The sequence below is a fragment of the Tamandua tetradactyla genome, chromosome 13 (assembly GCF_023851605.1).
Source record: "Tamandua tetradactyla isolate mTamTet1 chromosome 13, mTamTet1.pri, whole genome shotgun sequence".
Taxonomy (NCBI): domain Eukaryota; kingdom Metazoa; phylum Chordata; class Mammalia; order Pilosa; family Myrmecophagidae; genus Tamandua; species Tamandua tetradactyla.
Window position 1 is genome coordinate 88,993,436 of NC_135339.1, and position 19,200 is coordinate 89,012,635.

At 47.1% G+C, this 19,200-nt stretch overlaps 1 protein-coding gene across 9 annotated transcripts in view; it reads right to left on the reverse strand.

Annotated features, from left to right (window-relative positions):
- Positions 1-5,605: 5,605 nt before the first annotated feature.
- C13H10orf90 (chromosome 13 C10orf90 homolog) overlaps positions 5,606-19,200 on the reverse strand; it is a 246,600-nt gene continuing 233,005 nt past the window's right edge. For all 9 annotated transcript variants that reach the window (XM_077126392.1, XM_077126393.1, XM_077126391.1 and 6 more), the window contains 3 exons: positions 9,253-9,316; positions 5,825-5,924; positions 5,606-5,740 (listed from right to left, as the gene is read on the reverse strand). In XM_077126392.1, the coding sequence (XP_076982507.1) occupies positions 5,702-5,740; positions 5,825-5,924; positions 9,253-9,316 (203 nt within the window). In that variant the 3' untranslated portion in view covers positions 5,606-5,701. The remainder of the gene's footprint in view (positions 5,741-5,824; positions 5,925-9,252; positions 9,317-19,200) is intronic.

Genomic DNA, 19,200 nt, shown 5'->3' on the forward strand with positions numbered 1-19,200 from the left:
GGAAGCTGCATGCCGAGTGCATGGCCTGTGGTTAGCCCCAGAAAAAAAAAACCTAAGCTCTTGTTTTCAGAAGCCTTCACACTGGGTTCTAGATCCAGAAGTTCTCTGTCTGGGTTCTCCTCTGTTTACCTGTAACTCAGCATCAGCCAACCAGAAGCCAGTTCACGTCCTAGGTGGGAAAATTTTGCCCATCTGCTAATTGAGAATAAAGATCGAAACACCCCACCTGAGACAACTGCTTCAACAAAGACATACTTCACCATCAGGATCAATTCCACCATCTAGAAATATTGATGTCCGCACACCCGTTTAATCCATGCAAAAATATTTGTTAGCCACAGGAAAGATCTGGACTGAGCCTTGCTAATGAACTGTCATGGGCTCTGCCAAAAAAAAAGCAAGAAAAAAATCCTGATTCATTTTATGTTGATTTAAGCAACATTTCAGCTGAGAGAGCAAAATTTAGAATTACCCTTATAATGTCGACTTTATGTCAGCATGTGATAATTAAATATGGCCTAACCAGCCTTTAGGTATATTTTTAAACCAAAACAAACACAAAAGTCCTCTACTTGCGCTCACAGCATTTAATGTTAAGCACATATTTGGTAACAGTTAAGTAGCCCGTCACCACCAATTCCTTTGGTATCCGCTTAATAACATCAGTCACAAGAAGCAGCTGAAGCCATGGCGTCTAAATGTGGGTTTATTTCTTTACACTTCAGCAGCGGAGAAAGGATTTATAATTTCCCCTTCACCGACATCCCTGGGCAGGTGAAGCAGGCAGCCTCATTGGCTCTGATGAAAAGATATCACTTTGTAGTTAGTGTTGGTGACAGTTGTAATATCTTTTCCCTGATGTCAGTTACAGCTGTTGCACCATTTCAGTCATGTCGGCAAAGGAAAGATATTTAAACAAAGGCAGAGTACGCTGAGATCACCAAAAGGACATTTGTCCTATGACTTTCCCTCTCTGTGCTATTTAATAAAAGTGATTTAAAGAAATTCTTCCTAATTTTTTCCCCTTGGCTGCAATTTAAACTGAGAGCTTCTTTCTCTTCCCTGCTCAGCTTTGATAAGGAAAAACCAGTGTTTCTTAAGATCCTAGAGGACCCTGGGCTTGGAGTCTTGTGTCCTGCCCTGGAGAAGAGGGTCACCGGGGCCTGGGGGTGGTGAGTGGGCAGACCTTCCAGAGAAGCAAGGAAAAGAATGGAAGGGTCTCCATGCCTAACCTCCGCCCACCTGACTCCAGACAGATACCCAGACGGTCTCTGGGGGTCTCAGAGTCAGAACTGTGCCCGAGGCGGCCAGTGGGGCTGGGGGAGGGAAAAAAAAACCCATGAAAAACAAACCAAGTCTTGGGGAGCCTTGCCAAAGGGGTGCCCTGGGTCATGTGGATAAAACATCTGTGTGAGGGAGGGGGCCCCGGTCCTAGGCAGTGGCCCCGGTGGGGGGTGGGGGGTAGGTCTCCCCAAGGCCTGCACAGCCGGGGAAAGTCCTGGTCACATCTCGAATACTTCAACCCCTGGTGCGGGCAGGTTAAAAGGTTTCTGCTGGAGGCGGTCATTCATGGGTAAGTATGGAGTACTGGTCATTCATGGGTACGTAGGGAGTACAGGTAAAAAAGTACAGCTATGATGGCGCCTCCCGCCGCTGCCCTCATTTTTGTCACTAAGCAGCCGGTTTGCTTTGCCTTTTACGAGGCCGTGGTGGCTCCACTGACCCTTCTTCACCCCTTTGGATCTCAGCCACGGCCCGTCCTGACCTCCCACTGGGCTGCCCACCGCCATATTTAATTATCACATGCTGACATGTGCTCATACCCTCGTGCTCAGACCGTTGGTCATTGGATGCAGTCACAGGCCTGGCCCACAACCTGCAGTTTTCACACCAGTAAGGGCTGAGATCAGAGAACTTCGCTAGTAGAATTTTCAATCACCCTTCGACAACTGGTTGTTTCATAAGCAGGGCATGCAGGGGCCTTGCTCATCTGAGAAGCAAGAAAAAGAATGGAAGTCTGCATTTGCTGACTCACTCAGGGGATACCCAACTTCCAGGAAGTTTGGTTGGCAGTAGATACTGGCTTAAAAAAAAAAAACAAAACCCAAGGCAATTGTTTTTCCATTATTCCATCACCAGCTGGCAGGGAGGACAAACGACCGAAATAGAAATTTCTCCTTCAACATGAAGTCACGGAGCCTGCAGTGCCACTGCCCATGCAGCCCCTGCCTGGACATCCACGGCTTGCCACCTGCTGCGTGGCCCACCGAGGGCCACCTCATTTAACAGAAGGTAAGCTCCTTGAATGCTGCCACCTGCTGCGTTATTGAAGGACTGGTCTAAGCCAGAATCACAGCATGCTCTGATCCAGAAAAGAAATCACCTCGAGAACGAATTTGATTAGTGAAGCACAATAGCAAATTCTACTTGGAATTTTTTAAATCCTCATCATCTTTCCTGAAGTCTGAATTTAAAAAGAGAATCCAGCCAAGGGGCCCGCTCCTGAGAGAAGTATATAAGGCCTGGCTGCTATTTCTGATTCTGCAAACTTTTACTTTCATATTTATTATGACATCATATTTGTTACAAACGATCTGATTACAATAGAAAAGAAATGCCAGCTATCTGAAAGCCACTCATTAACATTTAAAAACCAACAAAACAATAACAGCTAGAATTACAACAGGGAGGGAAAAACAGTTCAACAGAAACCAAGACTTTCATTTCCAGCCTTGCCCAGGTAGCTGTCCACAGGAAAGACCAGCTCAAAGCAGACAGTATATTCTGATGCAATCCTCTGCTGCCATAACAAAGAATGTTCCTTAGAAATACATTATTCAATGGCCTTTAAGCTCAAGGTGACTATTCTTCAGATTTTAAGACTTGGCATCAAGTTTGTAAAAAGCAAAGCTCTTCATGGGCATTTTGGAAAAGTTGCCTCCATCCAGTTCTTCTAACATTGAACTGTGAGCTGACATAAATCTACTTTCTGAAAAGCATCACAGAACAGTCTAAAAATGGCCAGACCCTGCATTTAAATCATTGGTAAGAAAATTCCTGCCAACTCTCGGAAGATATTAAAGAAAAACAGACAAAAATCTGTGTCAGAGTCTTTACAAAGAAGGACCATCCTTTAATCACAGACTTGGCTTATAATGTTTTCTTTTTAAAGTATTTAAAATGTCAATGAAAATTCACTGTAGCATCATAGGGAATTCCTAAATTCAAGAAAACAGGAATTAACCTTAAAAATATGCTTGCTGAGCTGCTGAAATTATTTCTAAGAATAAGAAGAGCATGGGAGAAAACCTAATAATTTGGTGAAGCATCCTGCTTGTAGGATATGATTCTGCCATGGCGACAACATTCCTGAAATCAGCCATCTTTTCAGAGGACCTGGTCAGTGCCAAGTGGGATTATGGGGTGAACAACTCTGAGCCCCTGCACTTGAGCTTTCCCAGGATCCGCCTGCTCCCACCTCTACTTGGAACAGAAATATGCGTGCTGTTTGCTTTAGGCCAGGTGTCTTCTCCGTGCTCCACCCACGCTAACTTATTCTGGGCTCCTCACCATCCCACGAAGGAGGTAAGCCATCATTGTCCCCATTTTACAGATACGGAAACTGAAAGTTAAGTCACCTGCTGTGCTAGTTACTATTCTTTTTTATCTCTCAGCCCCCAAATTCACCCTTCAGCCTGCTCTGTTAAGATGGATTCAGGCCCTTTCATTATTTTCCCTCTGCTAGCCGGGAACTACTACTACTTACGCACTGTCAGTTGAGGAGCTGGAGAGAGATGGTGGGAGCCAAGAGGCTGGCTTCTGGAGCTGGGTGCTCGCTCTGCAGGGTCTGCAGCACACACAGCTTCTCTAGCGCTGGGCTCCTGCTTCCCCCAGCACCTTCCCCAGGCCCTATGGTAGCTGAGTGCCTCAGAGGAGACCGTGTCCCACGCATCCCAGGTGGTGGGTTTCCAGCAGGTTCCAGAAGGTGGATTTCCCACTAGCCCTCGGCTGGGCACCGCACCAGCATCTCCATCACCTCCTGCAGCCATGGCCTCTTCTATACCCTCCAGGTCTCAGCCCAGGGCGAGCGAGGGGCTCCCTTCTCAGGGGAGTGACCTCTGCTCCTGCCTGCATCCTTTAGCCTTCTTGAGGCTTCTTGGTGGCTAAGCCCTTCACACCAAGCCTCTCTCTTGGCTCAGGGCTCTTTACAGCGACCTTCCCTGTGCAAACGCAGCTTCTGAGGTACATGGGCCGACATGTTTGCCCGAGTCACAGCCTTGGGGGCCCCACACGTGAACCCTGGGTTCAGGCAGCTGGTGCTGAGCTCCCACTTGTATCCTCATGGTCAGTGTCACGCTGCCTCCTGAGGGGCACGAGGGCAAAGGTTCAGGTGCAACTTGTGCTAGGAACAAGGTGCCTTGTTCACACCTGGGGCCGGGGCAGAGAAGGCAAGGTGGAAGGGAAGAAAGCTGAGGCGGAGATTTGGAAGTTTCCCAGCAGACCCAGGAAAGGAGAGGCATCCAGAAGGAGGGAGCAGAGGGGACGGAAGGAGGAGTGCTGACCCCAGGATAACCGGGCCATCCCCCAAACGGCCTTCCTTCTCACCCCTAGGGGACTCCTGGTGGGATTTGGCACCTTCACAATCCTAAATCTTGCTCTCCACACCTTTCTCTGTTTCTCCTGAACCATCTCTGGGGGCCAACACTCTCCACGGAGCACAAGGCAGATGGGCCTGGGCTTCCAGGATGGAGAGAAGGCAGAGGGGGCTGGACGTGGGGCCGAGGCTAACTCGGAGCCCTGGGGGTTGGTGGCTGTTCAGTCCCTCACAGAAAGCAAAAAAAAAAAAAAAAAATCCTGTAATGTCTGTAATAATCACATTTATTTCCATCTGTATTGTAAAATCTAGCTTGTCTTTAACTCCTAAAACACATACTTATAAAAAATGGATATTGCCAGTGTTTGGAAGGACAAACAGCAGAGTGAGATGGTGCAGGGGACAGAAAACATTGAAGTTACAGACCCTTTTCTGCAGTCTGTCCTGCCCTCGCAGCTTTCAGTGAAATGGACTCTTGCCAGACGGAGGAGAGAGATATGGGGACGGGGGCGGGGTGGGGGTGGGGGAGCCGCGGCGGGCTCTGACCTCTGCCCGTCGCCAAGCCGCCAGGTGGCTCACAGGCGACTCTGCCATCACGCCCACTGGTTTCCAAAGCGAGGGGGAATTCAGGTCCAGAGTGGCTTTAGACATACTACACAATGTCCAGCATTTTGGAGTTTGTAGAAGTGGCAGGAAGTGTGATTACTAGTAAAAAAAAAAAAATAGGGGGGGATGGGTTTTGGTCCCAGGAAATTGGCAAAACATATCCCCTAGGGAGTAAGCTCACTTGAGTATCTAAGGCCTTTCCGCCTGGTGGAAATGGCAGCGGGAAGAGAAATCAGATGCAAAAGGTAAAGCTTTGAAGTACAAATGAAGGGGCAATGCCTAGGGGGATGCCTTAAGATGCGTGGTGGGCCCACTTCCTCAAGAGTTATTGCTTCTGTTTGGTTCGGCTTGGTAATGCAGAAAGCTGTGCTTTCCTTTATGAAAATACCGAAAGTAAAATAAGTGTTTTCATGTAATGAAGATAATGCTAAGTTTAATGGCTTATCCAGCACTTAAAGTGGTTCCCCAGCCAGGTAGCGGGACCCGCAGGGCGGGCTGTGGTTAGACTGCATTCCTTTGCAGGAGCTGGTCCAGCAATTGCTGTGGAGTAGAAACCAAAGGCATCAAGGTGAGGTCCGGCTCGTGTGCACCACCGCGTCCCCCCATTGGCAGCAGAGCCATCACCTTTTTGAAGACTTCAGCTCGGAGCCTGTTACTCTGCAGGATCACCCTTCTCTTTTGTTCTTCCTTCTTCTTTTTAACTTCCGGCAAGTTATTATAGATTCTGAAACAGAGACATTTTGAAAGCTAGTGCAACCGCGTGTACCTGTTGTTTCGTCCCGTCCTGTGTGTCAGCAGGCACCCCGTCTTGACGGGAGGACCAGCTGCAGAGGGAGACCTCAAGGCTGGGAAATGCCCAGACTCCCAAGGGTGGAGCTGCCCTGGGGGGCTGGGGGGGGTGATGGTCCCTCATCTGTGTGCCTCCCCCGGGCAGCACAACTAACCAGTGGGCAGTATTCACTGAGGAGGCAGGCGGGAGCGGCCACTTATTTATTTAGAAGCCACTTTTCTTGTCCCTCCACTGTCTGGGATGAGTAGTGACTTACTTGCAAAATGAAGGAATCCAAACCTGAGATTTACACTTCTCCGCCAAAATACTTTTTGCCTCTCCGTGGACAGAAAAGCAACAAGAAATAAATGGAAGTAGTAGGAATTATACTGGAGAAAGCACACAGGTCTGTATGCCTTTACTTCTCACCCTGTTGGGTTTCTGATTAAACTGTTTCCAACTAAAGCATAGGAACTATGTTTTTGTCCCATTGTAAATTTGGGGAACCCCAAGTTACAAGCAGGACCCAACAGGCCCTTCTATTGAGCTCTTCTTTTCGACCTCCTAATTGAAACAGTCCATGTACTGATGCTAACCAGCATTTCAGCTAGAATCCACCGATATGGTACAGTCACTGCAGCCTGAGCTTCAGGCTTGCAATACACATGGCATTCAGCTTCAACATTTCCTTGTTATATTTAAAACCCAGACAAAATCTGTTTAAGATGACCAAGTGTTAAAATAATAACAAAGAATAAAAATAATAATGATGGGGCGGGCCATGGTGCTAGAGGACCTGGGGTCGATTCCCGGTGCCTGCCCATGTAAAAAAAAAATAATAATGATGATGATGATGACAGTATCAGCTGGTGACATTATCTTGGTTATCAGCTAGGCTAGGCTGATCACTTGACATGGATGAACCCATTTAATCATTCCAATAATTCCAAGAGGCGTGTAGCATTCTGCTGTTATCAAAAGGAGAAGTCCACAGCCCAGAGAGGCCGGGAGACCTCCCTAAGAGTCCCCAGGTGCTTAAAGGTGGGCTGGGTTTGAACCTCTGTCTGGTTGGTTCTTAATTGCTATGCAACTCTGTCTCCCTGAAAATGTTGAGGAAATGCTCTGCCTGGCATAATGCCAGGTCCCTTTGCACACTGACACGGCATGAGTGAGTGTGTGAATAAATGAGCACACCGTTGCCACATTCAGGGGCTATTCTAGAAAAGACCAGGGCAGAATCAGGAGAAGGATCAGTAGGAAAGCTGCCACATTCCAAAGGTCCATGATGGAATTCCTTCAGCTCCATACAGACCTCGCTTCCTGATAGGAATCATCAGATTCCTCAGGGAGTTTAAAATAAAGACCCCTGGGTCCCACCCCTGGAGCTTCGGATTCAGAATTTTCTTAAAAGCATTTCCTACATAAATCACACTACATGCCAACAATGGATATTCTGTAGATATTAGTCATATAATCTCTACCCTCGGTTACAGAAAGACCTCATGGACATATTATAAAGTGAAAACGCAAGCTATAAAAAAATCAAGATATAGTTTGATCTTATTATGGTAAAATTATATAGTCATATATATGCAAACAGTAATCTGTTTTCAGGCAAAAAGAATGGCCCGGAGGATACATACAAGCTCTATGATGGCGGATAGCTCTAGAGATTGGAGAAGCCGGGGGTCTGGGGTAGGAAGAGGGTAGTTGGTCATAAGGACTTGAGCTTTATCTCCATTGCTTGAATGTGTAAACGGCAAATATCATTTAACAATACAACTAATAGCAAAGAATTCAGAAGAAATAAAAGCTCCGGGATGATTCTGTGGGTGAGGGTGGCTTGAGGCCAGGGTGAGAGCTCCCCAGGGCACAGGCAACAGAACGCAGTGAAAACTCAGCTACTGAGTCAGTCGATCAGAGGAGACCTGGCTTCAGGCTGGAGAAGTCCACAACTCTGGACACAGCATTATTTAAACACAGGTGGTCTTCTCTGAGCCTCAGTTTCCTCTTCTGTAAAATGGTAGGGCAATAATGCTCCCTGCCCTCCACTGCTGCTTCGAGACCTATTGTTTTAATTGCTTAGTTTGCAAGCCTCCATTGGGGCAGCTTTGGGTTTCAGGATTGGGAGAAGAGGACTTGGCTGAATTTTTTTCACTAAAATTGAAAAGAATGCTTTGGCATAAAGTATACGCAACTTTGCACTTCTGAAACAGCAAGTCTTAAAACCCAGTAGCCCTTTAAAAATCCCAGTTAGAATGCCATGAATGAGGTCCTTGCGGGGAGGCGGGGCTTGCCCTTCCCCTCACTTTCCCCTCCTTATTTACACAAAACCTCCCTAGGGATGGTCAACATTGGCTAATTATCATGGAAACAATATAATCACTGTCAAGGTAGAGATTTTGAGCCTGGAGTAGGGGAGAAAAGTATTCTTCTTTTAGTATTAGTATTCTAAGTGTGCTATCAATTTGATTTAATTATTATAATTCCTCCTTGTGCTGGATACTTTATTGTGAACTAATGACATTTTACTTGCATGAACTTGGCCTGCACTGAGAGCTATTCCACTTTGGTTTGGAAGCCAGGTCTCAGAATGAATGGCAGCCTTTGTGTGCCCCAGGCGGCGAGGATGGGGGCAGTCTAGAGCAGCACGCAGCCAAACAGAACAGGGAGAATTTGCAGGCAGCGGGGCCGCCAGGCGTGCGGAGGTGGAGAGCCAGGCAGGCCGGCCCGGCCCCGCTGCGGCATCCCTGGCTCCCACGCGCCATTGGCTTCCAAGTTCGGAGCCTTTCCTTGAGGCCCGGCTTCTCTGCATCTCGTAAAATGAGCTTCAAAGGCACACGGTGACAAACGGCACCTGCCCAGAGCTGCGAAGCGAATGTGCAGACGAGTTCCAGTTTAAGGGTCTGGGGATCTCTTAGAGACCAATTACTGGCTCAGTTCAGAATCCAAGGCCTACCACTTTCCTGAGCCTTCTCCCAGAGCTGCATGAACGCTCAGAGGTGCAACTTGACCAAGGTGCCCCTTTTAACCAGTTTTTCAGATTTACGGCCGAGGACCTCAGACGTGAAACATGGGTCTCGAAAGAGTGGCCCTCCTGGACGGCCCTTGGGTCCAGCCGGCCACCCCCAGTTCCTCCTCCCCCAGCTGTGAACCGACATGTCGGCCAAGGACACTGGTATGGGACAGTCACCCTGGGAAATGTCCACTCTGGACGGTGGGCCGGACGTTCTGACCAGGCAGAAGGAGACACTTCTTCCCACAATACCCACAGACCAAGTACCTTTTAGATCGCATGTGCATCTCCTTCTCTGAAATGTACCTTTCTTTGGGTTTGAACAAGTTATCTGGGGAAGAAAAAAGAGGAAAGAGGATTAATTTCAGAAGGTACCGAATGTAGCCCATTTCTAGGAGACATTCTGGCGACCCAGTGGGCACTTGGTATCGGCCCTGCCCCTCAGCCACTGGCTGTCTCGGTGGAGACGTGCCCCATGGACGGTAGCTCCCGATAAGAGCTAAGTAAGGGCCTGGAGGGTGCACGGGTGGTTTAGTGGTAGAAGGCTTGGCTTGCATGCGGGAGACCCGGGTTTGATTTCCAGACCATGCACCCTCCCGCCAAAAAAATAAAAATAAATAAGGCCTGGGACCCCAGGAGGGCATCCAACCTCCTTCATGGAGACTCCTTTGGTTGCTTCCTCGGAGGGTCATGGTTTCTGGGGAAGCGCCGAGGGTAATGTTACAAACCATCCCACACACGGAAAAATCTCCATGCTGGGTTTTTGCTGCTTCTAAGGACAAGTGATTCCTCCAGTCGTATTGGGAGCATTTTGAGCCTGGAGGCTTTCACTTGCATGGGTTATCCTCCCCCAGGGTTACTCAGCCTCTGCAACGAAAAGACCACCTTGCTCCCATGCTGATGTCGAAAATTTGATGCACACGAAGCGACGTGATAGTCATGCAGAGTGCTGTGTGACCGGGAAAGGAACAGTGGCCAAGGATCACTGTGAATCCAGAATGCTTTTCAATGCAAGGACATGTTGCTCATTGTGATGAGGTTTGCAGATAACACACTTACAAGTAAATGGTATGTGTTTAAAAAAACAAACAAAAAGACTGTGCCAGGGGACTTCCGTAGTAGCTCTGATAGCCCCATGGGTCTCTCAGCCCTACAGATTCTCCAAGGGCTCCATATGCCATAACAACTCCTGGGCTGTGTGTTGAGCTACACAGGGGTGTCTGAGCAGCTGCCAGACCTTCTGGGACACCTGGCCAGTGACAGGTTCAACCCTCCTTCCCTCAGCATATGCAGGCATCACAGAGCTGCTGTGGGCTTCCAGTGCCTCCTGTGTTTCCTACACCTGGGCCTGTCCCCCTTGCTCAACATGCCAGTGGAACAACCACAATCTTCTTGGGTTTCAGAATATGCAGAATTTTCTAGAATCTCCAAGAAGGTAGAAAAGAGACATGGACACTAAGAAAATTAGGTTGTTCTTTCTCCTCTCTGGACAGCTATAACAGCTACTGTTTACAATATAGAAAACCATACAGTGGCTGAGCTTATATTTTATCTAGTTACTTCAACATAAAAGAGGGGGGAAAATGGCACCACCATATTACTTTAAAGATGAGATTCAGAGGAAAAATAGAAGTAGGGAGAAAGAAACCAGAAGAACTTAGCCAAAAAACCACATCACTATGCAGACTGGGATGGCACAAGCGTCTCCCTGGGCTCACTCTTGACTTTCAAAGGGCTGGGCCAGACCTGAGGCTTCAGGAAAATCCCAAGGGCATTTCCAAAGAAGTAGGGAGTCAGCCTAAGTCAGACCGGCAAATAAGGGACTGCTTGAGGACACCTACTCAGACAGGAAGAAGGAAACTCATATAAAAAGTTAGACTCAAGTAAGGAATTAGTCCAGATTAGGTGAGGCCGACGTGGACAGTGTCCCAAGGAGATAAAAAATAGCACAAATTGCACTTCTAAGAGTTTTGTTATTTCAATTCAAGGGTATGTGGTCTACTCTGGGAAAATTCCATTTTTTAATTATTTTCTTAGTTTGTTTCTTTAAAGCACCTGATACCACAATTAAGCTCTGGTTTTATTTCCAAGAGGAAACAAAAGCAAATGTGAGCTCTTTGGCACCTCCACGGTTATGTTTTCTGAAATCTTTGCAGCCTGCTGGGCCGTGGCAGATGTTTAAACTCTGGGCCCAGCAGCCCACGTTTGGTGCAAAAGCAGCAGGTCTACATCCAGGAGGGGCCTCCCCTCCACCCCACACCTCGGGGGAAGCATTTGTGCCTTGTTTGTGGCTGGCTCTGAGTTCTAACAGCACCAAGCCCCTTTGATGAACAGCTGAGGCGTCCATGGCTGGGAGGAGAAAGGAAGAGAGGGGAGGGTCTATCTCCCTGCGGGAAGTTGTTTGAAATAAAGCAAGTGTTATAGCAAAGTACACTTTGCTAGGGGATTTCGTCTTCACCAGAGCATGAAGAACACACCTTGTCAAGAAACCATGTGATGTTTTGAAAGGGGAACTGGAAGGTGGGGGTGGGTGATGTGACATACCTGAGGGGCTGGCTTTATTTTTTATAATTATTCTGCTGAACTATATCACATTTCCTCATACAACATCTCATTTCATGATCATACCAATCCTGTAACATGATCGTGATTTTTGACTTTTAGGGTTGAGGAAGTTCAAAAGGTCAAGGGTTTCCTGCTTGAGTTCTCATATTTGGCCACTGGTGGAGCTAGGGCTTCAGCTCAGGTCAGTCCCACCCCATCCTTGCAGGCTCTTAACCTCAGGACACGGCCACCCACTCACGGCTGCAGCACCCGCATTTTGGGAGCCGTGCACAAGTGCTTGCCTGTTTCCCAGTAGACCAATCCAAAATTTGTCTCTCGGATACTCCTTTCTCTCCCTCCCTCCTTCTATATTTAATGAGCAACTACTATGTTGCTATAGAAGATGCCATGGAGAAAACATTTACAAGCCCTCCTGCCCTCATGAGGCTTCATTCGTAGGGGAGGAGCTGAACCTTAAATACGCAAGCCCCAGAGTCTCGAAGAAAGGTGATGAAATGGAACGAGGGATGGGTGGTCAGGGGAGCATTCAGGGCAGGAGATATTGAAACCAAGATCCGAACGAGCCCAGGTCTTGGGCTCACAGACCCCTGCGAACATCTGGGGCTCTGGGCAGAGGGCCTGCATGGCTGTAGTGTGGGTGGGTGAGGGTGTAGGAGTGCCAGAGGACACAGGGGTGTCTGGCTGGCTGGTGGCAGAGGCCAGAGGAAGGAGAAGAGCTGTTCTCACATGCATTTTACGCCTGCCTGCCGTTTTTATGCAATTTTATTTAGTGGTTCACAGTATCATCATATAGCTGTGCATTCATCACAATCAAGTTTTGAACATTTTCATTACTTCAAAAAATATAAATAAGTAAAAAAGAATACCCCAAACACTTCATACTCTCCTCTGCTCCCCATTACTTATTTTTTGTCTTTTTTTTTCTTCCTCATCTGTCCACACACTGGAAAAAGAGAATGTCAGTCACAAGGTTTTAACAATCACAGTCACACCTTAAAAGCTCTATAGTTATAAAAGCATCTTCAAGAATCAACTACTGGCCACTCAAGATACTCCAATACACCAAAACCTGAAAGGTGATATTTATATACAGAATAAGAATAACTTCCACAAAGACTGCTCAACTCTATTTGAAATCTCTTAGCCATTGAGATTTTATTTTGTTTCAATTCTCTTCCCCCTTTTGGTCAAGAAGGCCTTCTCACATGATGCAGGACTAGGCTTTCCCCTGGAGTCACGTCCCACATTGCTGGGGGGATTTATATCCCGGGCGTCATGTCCTACCTGCAGAGCTGGCCTAGAGAGACAGGCCACATCTGAGCAACAAAAGACTACCTGCTGTTTTGACCAAGATTCCTGTGCCTGGGCCCTGGAATTGGAACTAGAACCCCCAGATGATTCTAATGCAAGCCCAGAACTGGGGCCCACCTGTGTTGAGTTCTTAGCCTGGCAAGTAAGACCTGCAAGGGGTTTTAAGAGGAGGTCTGATCCGCACTGTTACGAGATGATGGCAGCTGCGCTCCAGCCCATGAACTGGTGGAGGAGATGCAAACCAAGCGTGGCCAATCAGGGGTGTCTACAACCCCCAGATGGTGAGGGAGAGCTCAGGGGCAGCCCCAGGGCTGAGAAGTGAGAGGATTCCAGTCTCCTCTACACAATGATGAGTTATGGGGCTGGGGAAGCAGAATTAAGGTTGACTCCCAGGCTCTGGGTTTGCGTGATTCATTCGACAACTGTCCATTTCTTACTTTCTTGGTACTGGGAAGTAGGGACACAAAGATAAACATCAGGAAAACAAGGACTCCAGGAGCCAGGACTGAAGTCCACAAGGAAAGGGAACAGCTCGTGGAGGGGGTGCGAGGTGCAGTTCAAGTCCAACAGGGAAGAGCAGGGGGGTCTGGAAAGACTTCTAGCAGAAAGCAGAGCTGAGGCTTGAAAAAGAAAGAGGCGCTCCTGGAGAGTGGGTGGGAATAGGGGCTGGGAGGAAAGCTGTCCCAGGGGGTGACACTCTAGGACCATGTGGACCTGCCAGAACAGGAGGCGTTTCTTCAAGGAAACCTTGGGGAATCTCATTTTTCAGATGGAAATCCTCCCTGCATACACTTTGTTCAAAAATACAGTGAAATCCCATTTATCCATTTCCTTTCGATGGAAATTCTGCTTTTATAAAATTAAAGTGACTGGTGAGGACAATTTTCAGCCTGTTTATGGGTCTTTTATGGATTTTCCTGGAAGCTCTGTGCATTCTAATTTGCTAATATGGAGGAAAGAGAACTGCAGTTGCATTTATCTCCCATTATCATTCAAAGGGAGGTGATTTTTTTTCCAATAAAATTACAAAGGTAAATTGCCCACTGTAATTCTTGAAAAATCCTCTCTTTTTTTTCTCTGAATCTCTTGCATCCTGACATTATCATATTCAAACTACAAGGCCAGTTGCTAATTTAATTTGGCAAGGCCAGGCTTGCTCAGTCCTTGCCTCCATTTCAAAGTCAGCAAACAGCCAGGTAAGGTGATTTTCAGGCTGCTTGGAGCACCAGCTGAGGACAAGCTAAGCCGCAGCATCCAATTAATCTCGATAAATACATGTGGGTGTTTATTACAAACTCCACCTGCACGCAAGCCTGCACACACGCGGACGCGCGCACACACGGGGCAGGTGGCCCCACGGCACAGACAGCTGACATTGTCATCAGAGGCAGTAAGGCCCACTGAAGCCGGCAGGGTTGGTTGTTTATGGGCCCGGGTTGTTATCTACAGCTCTGATTGCAAAGCTTCATTTTCCCTATTGAACAAGTAATCTAAATGATAATCAAGTTCACACTGGATTTATTAGGGCAATTCCCTTCCAGAAGCCTATTTTCTGCCATCGCCCTGAACTCTTTGAAGAATGTTTCAGATGTTCACTTCCCTTAGAAACACCAAAACCAAGAAAATTTAGCTGGGAACCAAAAGATAACTATATGGAGCACAGGTGCCACGTTTGTACCTCCCTAAATCCTCTTTCTATCAAAGACTGGGCCTCCCAAAAGAATGGAAATGGTTGTGTTTTAGAAAAAGAAAAAGGTCTTGAGGATTTTTTTTCCCCTAAAAAGAGACCCCGATACATGTGTGTTCAAAGATCACAAGGTGCCTTCGGCCACGTAAAAGCCAATGCGCCGCTGGCAGCTCTGCCCCTGGAGAATTACATCATGTTCTCAAGAGTTACCTCCAGTTACTTGATTATTGTTTCTATTCAGCTCACCGCAGTGGGATCTCTAATTTACTTGCTGTCATCAACAGTAGAGTGGTCTATCTTGGACTAATTAGCCCTCCAGAAATTAGATAGTGCACACCATACAGGACAAATGCAAGTAAAGGGCCCGTAGGCTGTTTGCCTCCAAAGAGCTTTTGTGATGTCAAAATCTGGTGCTGGATAAATAGTCTCATTTCTCTAAAATTACTTCTAGCCTTCTGCAGCATCCTGCTCACGAATGACAATTACATGTGGTAAGCAGCTTGTCCCAGGGCCAAGAAGGTAAGTGGCATTTGTATGAGAAGGATACCACGTGCCAATTATCACCTGGAGATGCAATGTCATGGTTTGAAAAATGCAATGAGGCTCTCGGGCCCGTCTGGTGAAGGCCTACAAAATCAAGAAGTGGAAATAAATCAGAGATCTCTACTTCTTTTTGCACACTCAGGTTGAGATACAAGGGCCTCCTGGTGAAGGCAAATCATTTTCCCCGAGAGCTGAGCTCCTGCATAGAGAGTCATCCTCGAGTTGGAGCAGGGTTGCCACTGTGGAGCATCCATGAAAAGTGGGGTGCCCAGGAGCTGACGGAGGGATTCGAGGAAGGGGTATGATAAGAAGGCCCCACCAGGAACACTGGCAACCCAGCAACCTCCAGATCTTAAGGTCCCTGATGCAACACAGGCAGGCAAGACCCAGGACCTGGGCTTTGGCCTCCATGATGAGGGGAGGCCAGACCCCAAAGTCAAACAAAGGCACATCTATGAAAATTATTTTTGGAGAGAAGTGGAGTCGTGTTGCATGCCTGGCCCTGGGCTGCTGTATCTCTTGGACCCAGGCTTGCAGCACAACTGGGGAGGGGTACAGATGCTTTGTTGCCAGCCGCCTTCTCCTCCCTGCTCCCTTGGGATTCTCTCCTTTGTGATTCTCCTACTGAGTTAGACACTCTCTGAGGGGCACATGAGTCCCTAGAGACAGGGGGATTCTCTTCTACTCCATTCGCTTCCTCCTGCCCACCCCCAACAACCCCACTCCATTACTTTTACTCCATCCCTATAGTCTACAAGACACCAACTGCTTAAAATTCAGATTTATTGGCTGATCACTACCCAAGGAACCCAGCAATGGACACGAGCCTCAAGGACCTCCATTAGCTCCTCATAAAAGCCACAGGGACCACTGCAGAAGGCTGACCTGGTTCAGCGATGGGTCCTGTCTGCACCCCAGCCCCCCAGCCTGGGCCACCAGTGGGGGCAGGCCACCAAGGACTCAGGAACAGCCAATTCAGGTGCACGCTCCACCGTGCAAGTTTGTAACCTCTGTGTCCCCAGGATCAAGGACATTCAAATGATGCCAGATCCCTTCCTAAGACTAGAGGACCCAAGGGAACTTTCAGCACAGGCTCCTGCCATTGACTTCCGCGTCCAGTTCCCCAGGGAGCTTCACAGTGGCCAGCAAAGCAGTGCACAGTATTTTCTGCATCAAGCGTACCCTCAGCAAGTTGAAGGCAAAAATGGGGAGCTTCACCAACCTCTAAACTGAATGACCCCAATCCTAGTGGCCTCACAGAAGTGTGGCAGGAAATTCATGGTTAATTTCTGCCTACATTCTTCCTGTGTACGTAAAAATTATACTAGTACTCATAAATTCAATTTTTTGCTTTTATGATGTATGTAGGATGATTCCTTTGGCTTGCTGACTACCCATAACATGGAAAAGTCATTGCCTGAGTCCCAAGATCAGGGCTCAGCTTGGGCCTGCCACCCAGTGGCTGTGTGCCCTTGGGAAGCTACCCAAGTTCTCTTAGCTTCAGTACCTCCTCTGTACTTTGGGGTACAGTGACTGTTTGAGAGGTTGGAGTCCACCATTCCCCAAAAAACCTCTGCACATGCCCAGACTGCACTGTGCTGGGTCCTCTCGGGTGCTGTAAAGCAGCAGCTCGGCTCTTCTTCACAGGTGAGAACTCAGAGGACTTGTGACTAAGGGACTCGCTTCAGGTCCCACTGGAACAAAAGGGGGAAGAACTGAGATGCTGATGGAATTATTGGGATTTTCTTTTTCCTCTGCAGAAGACACCAGGTAGTTATTCTCAAAGGGGGACTTCTATTTTCATATAAATGCCAGCAGCCCTGTGGCTTCCATTTATCTTCTCTCCAAACCAGCAGCACCAGATTCACATGGGAACTTGGTAGAAATACAAATTCTCAGACTCGACTCTAGATCATCTGAATGAGAAATTCTGGGACTTTGCCCAGTGAGCTGTGTTTTCAGAAAGCCATCAGGTCATTCTGATGCAAGTTGAAGGGCCACTGACATAAGATAAAAAAGCTGTAATGAAAAAAAGCCAGGTGCTTACATGGGTTTTGGGGCTTCAAGCAAAGAATGCCAGATAAAATACAGGACACCCAATTAAATTTGCATGTCAGAGTAGCAACAAAACTTTTTTTTTTTTTAGGTTAAGTATATCCCCAAAATTGCATGGGATAGTCTTAAACTAAAAAATTAAAATAAAAAAAAGAACAATGTTGTTGCTCTGATATGCAAATTCGGTTACCCTGTATTTTAATGTCATAAAGCTGGCAACCCAACTTTGCGGATATCTCTGTGCCTGGACAACATATGCTCTCCTAGCCCTGGGGTCCTTGCGTCTTGGTCTGAAGCAGTTGCCTGTGAGGGGGGGGCAGGACCTGGGCCTGGATGCCATTAGTTCTCCGACAGTTTATTGCTTCCTCCAGCCATCTCCTCAGCTCATTGGTATGGATGAGTCCTCCCCTCTGACTGGGCTCTCTCTCCTCCCTGGATATTTCACGTTGTGATGCCTGGGGAGCACTTTCCAAAGGGAGTACGGCTAACTTCTCTTTTCCTGGAAGACTCTGTGCTGGGCACCAGCGAGCCAGTCCATTGTTGCAGATGTCAGGGGAGACTGTTCAGACAGCTTCTGGCAGAGCCTGTTGCTGGGCAAGCTTCCAGCGAGGCACAGCCAGTCACAGATGGGGAAGCAGGTACCATAAGCTCTCCCCAGCAGGTCCCCGGGGCCCCTCAATCAGTGCTCCCCAACAGTGCTAGACTAAAGGGATGCAGGTGGTGACAATGAGATCACCTTCCCTTAGTCCTAGATTCCTGTGGAAAATGATGGATTGAAACTCTGGTTGGGATTTCTTTAGTAAAGCATGGTAGCTCTTTCTGTGAGCAAAGATTTCTGGAGCAGTCTTTCTAAAAGGAAGAATTAAATGACAGCATCCAAGGTCAAAGAAATGTAGGGAAAACTAGGTTGAACAAGGTTAAGCAGTTTCTCTGCTGTAGGACTTATCAGTGCTCTTATCATACATTGGACAGTGTGAAACTTACAAAAGTAAACAATAAACAAAATATTTCTCAGAAGAATCTGGAAGGATCGGTCCTTCTCTGGAATGCATTTTGATAGCCTATAGGATACTGAGAAGAAAAGTGAGGTCAACTGTGAGGACATTAACAGGTGTAATTAGTTCTCGGTTTTCAAAACTATTATTAGTGACCGTTGGAAAGGATTCTGCGTAGAGATAAGAAAACAAAATCTGGAGCACTTTCTCTACATTTTATTTAAAATGTGGGGTCTTTGTGTGTATTTTAAGAATGCCAAATTTAAATTACGCTTTTAAAAGGAGCTTGAACAATGGCTCAAACCTCACACCTCACCTTAAAACAGCGATTTCTAGTACAGTTCTGATTAAGTAATAGAAATCCATTGTTTGCTCCAATTCCAGGGTTTCCAAGCATTTTTCAAAGAACCACAAAATATGGTGATTTATAGATGATTAGTAAACCTCAGGCTGGCTGCCAACTATGGGAACCAACAGATATGAAATAGATTTATATCCCTAGTGTCTCTGTAATGTTTATTACAGAGCTGTGTGGTGGGATAAAAAGGATACCATTTGGAAAAGAAAACTAAAGCAACTGGGAAAAGGAACTTTCCAGAAAGTCACTGTCTTAACGATTCTGCAATTCAATGTTTCTAGATAAATCAGTATTTCTTCCCACAATTATTAAAAAACCCACAACGCCACACCTTTCTCATTGCTTCCCTAATACAGGGTAAAAGTCTTCCAGCTAAATTATGCGCCCTGTGTTTTCTGTGGACTCAGGAAGTAGAAATTACCTTACTTCTTTCAGATAAGCACATTTAAAAATTCCTTTGCGAGTGATATTGGGAAAACTACCCCCAAATATTTATTTGAACGTTGTATGGTAATCCATTTAGGGGAGCAGATCTGTCAAAAGCAAGGACGAGGTAGCCGGTTCTTAGCCAGCTGCACAAAGAACAGCGCATAATGTTTTACTTTGAGGACGTCCACTGCCATCTCGTAGCCGCTGGGTCACTCCTCCAGCCTGATGCTCTGGGAATGCAAATTAATTTTAATCTTTGCTCCGGCCAAGAA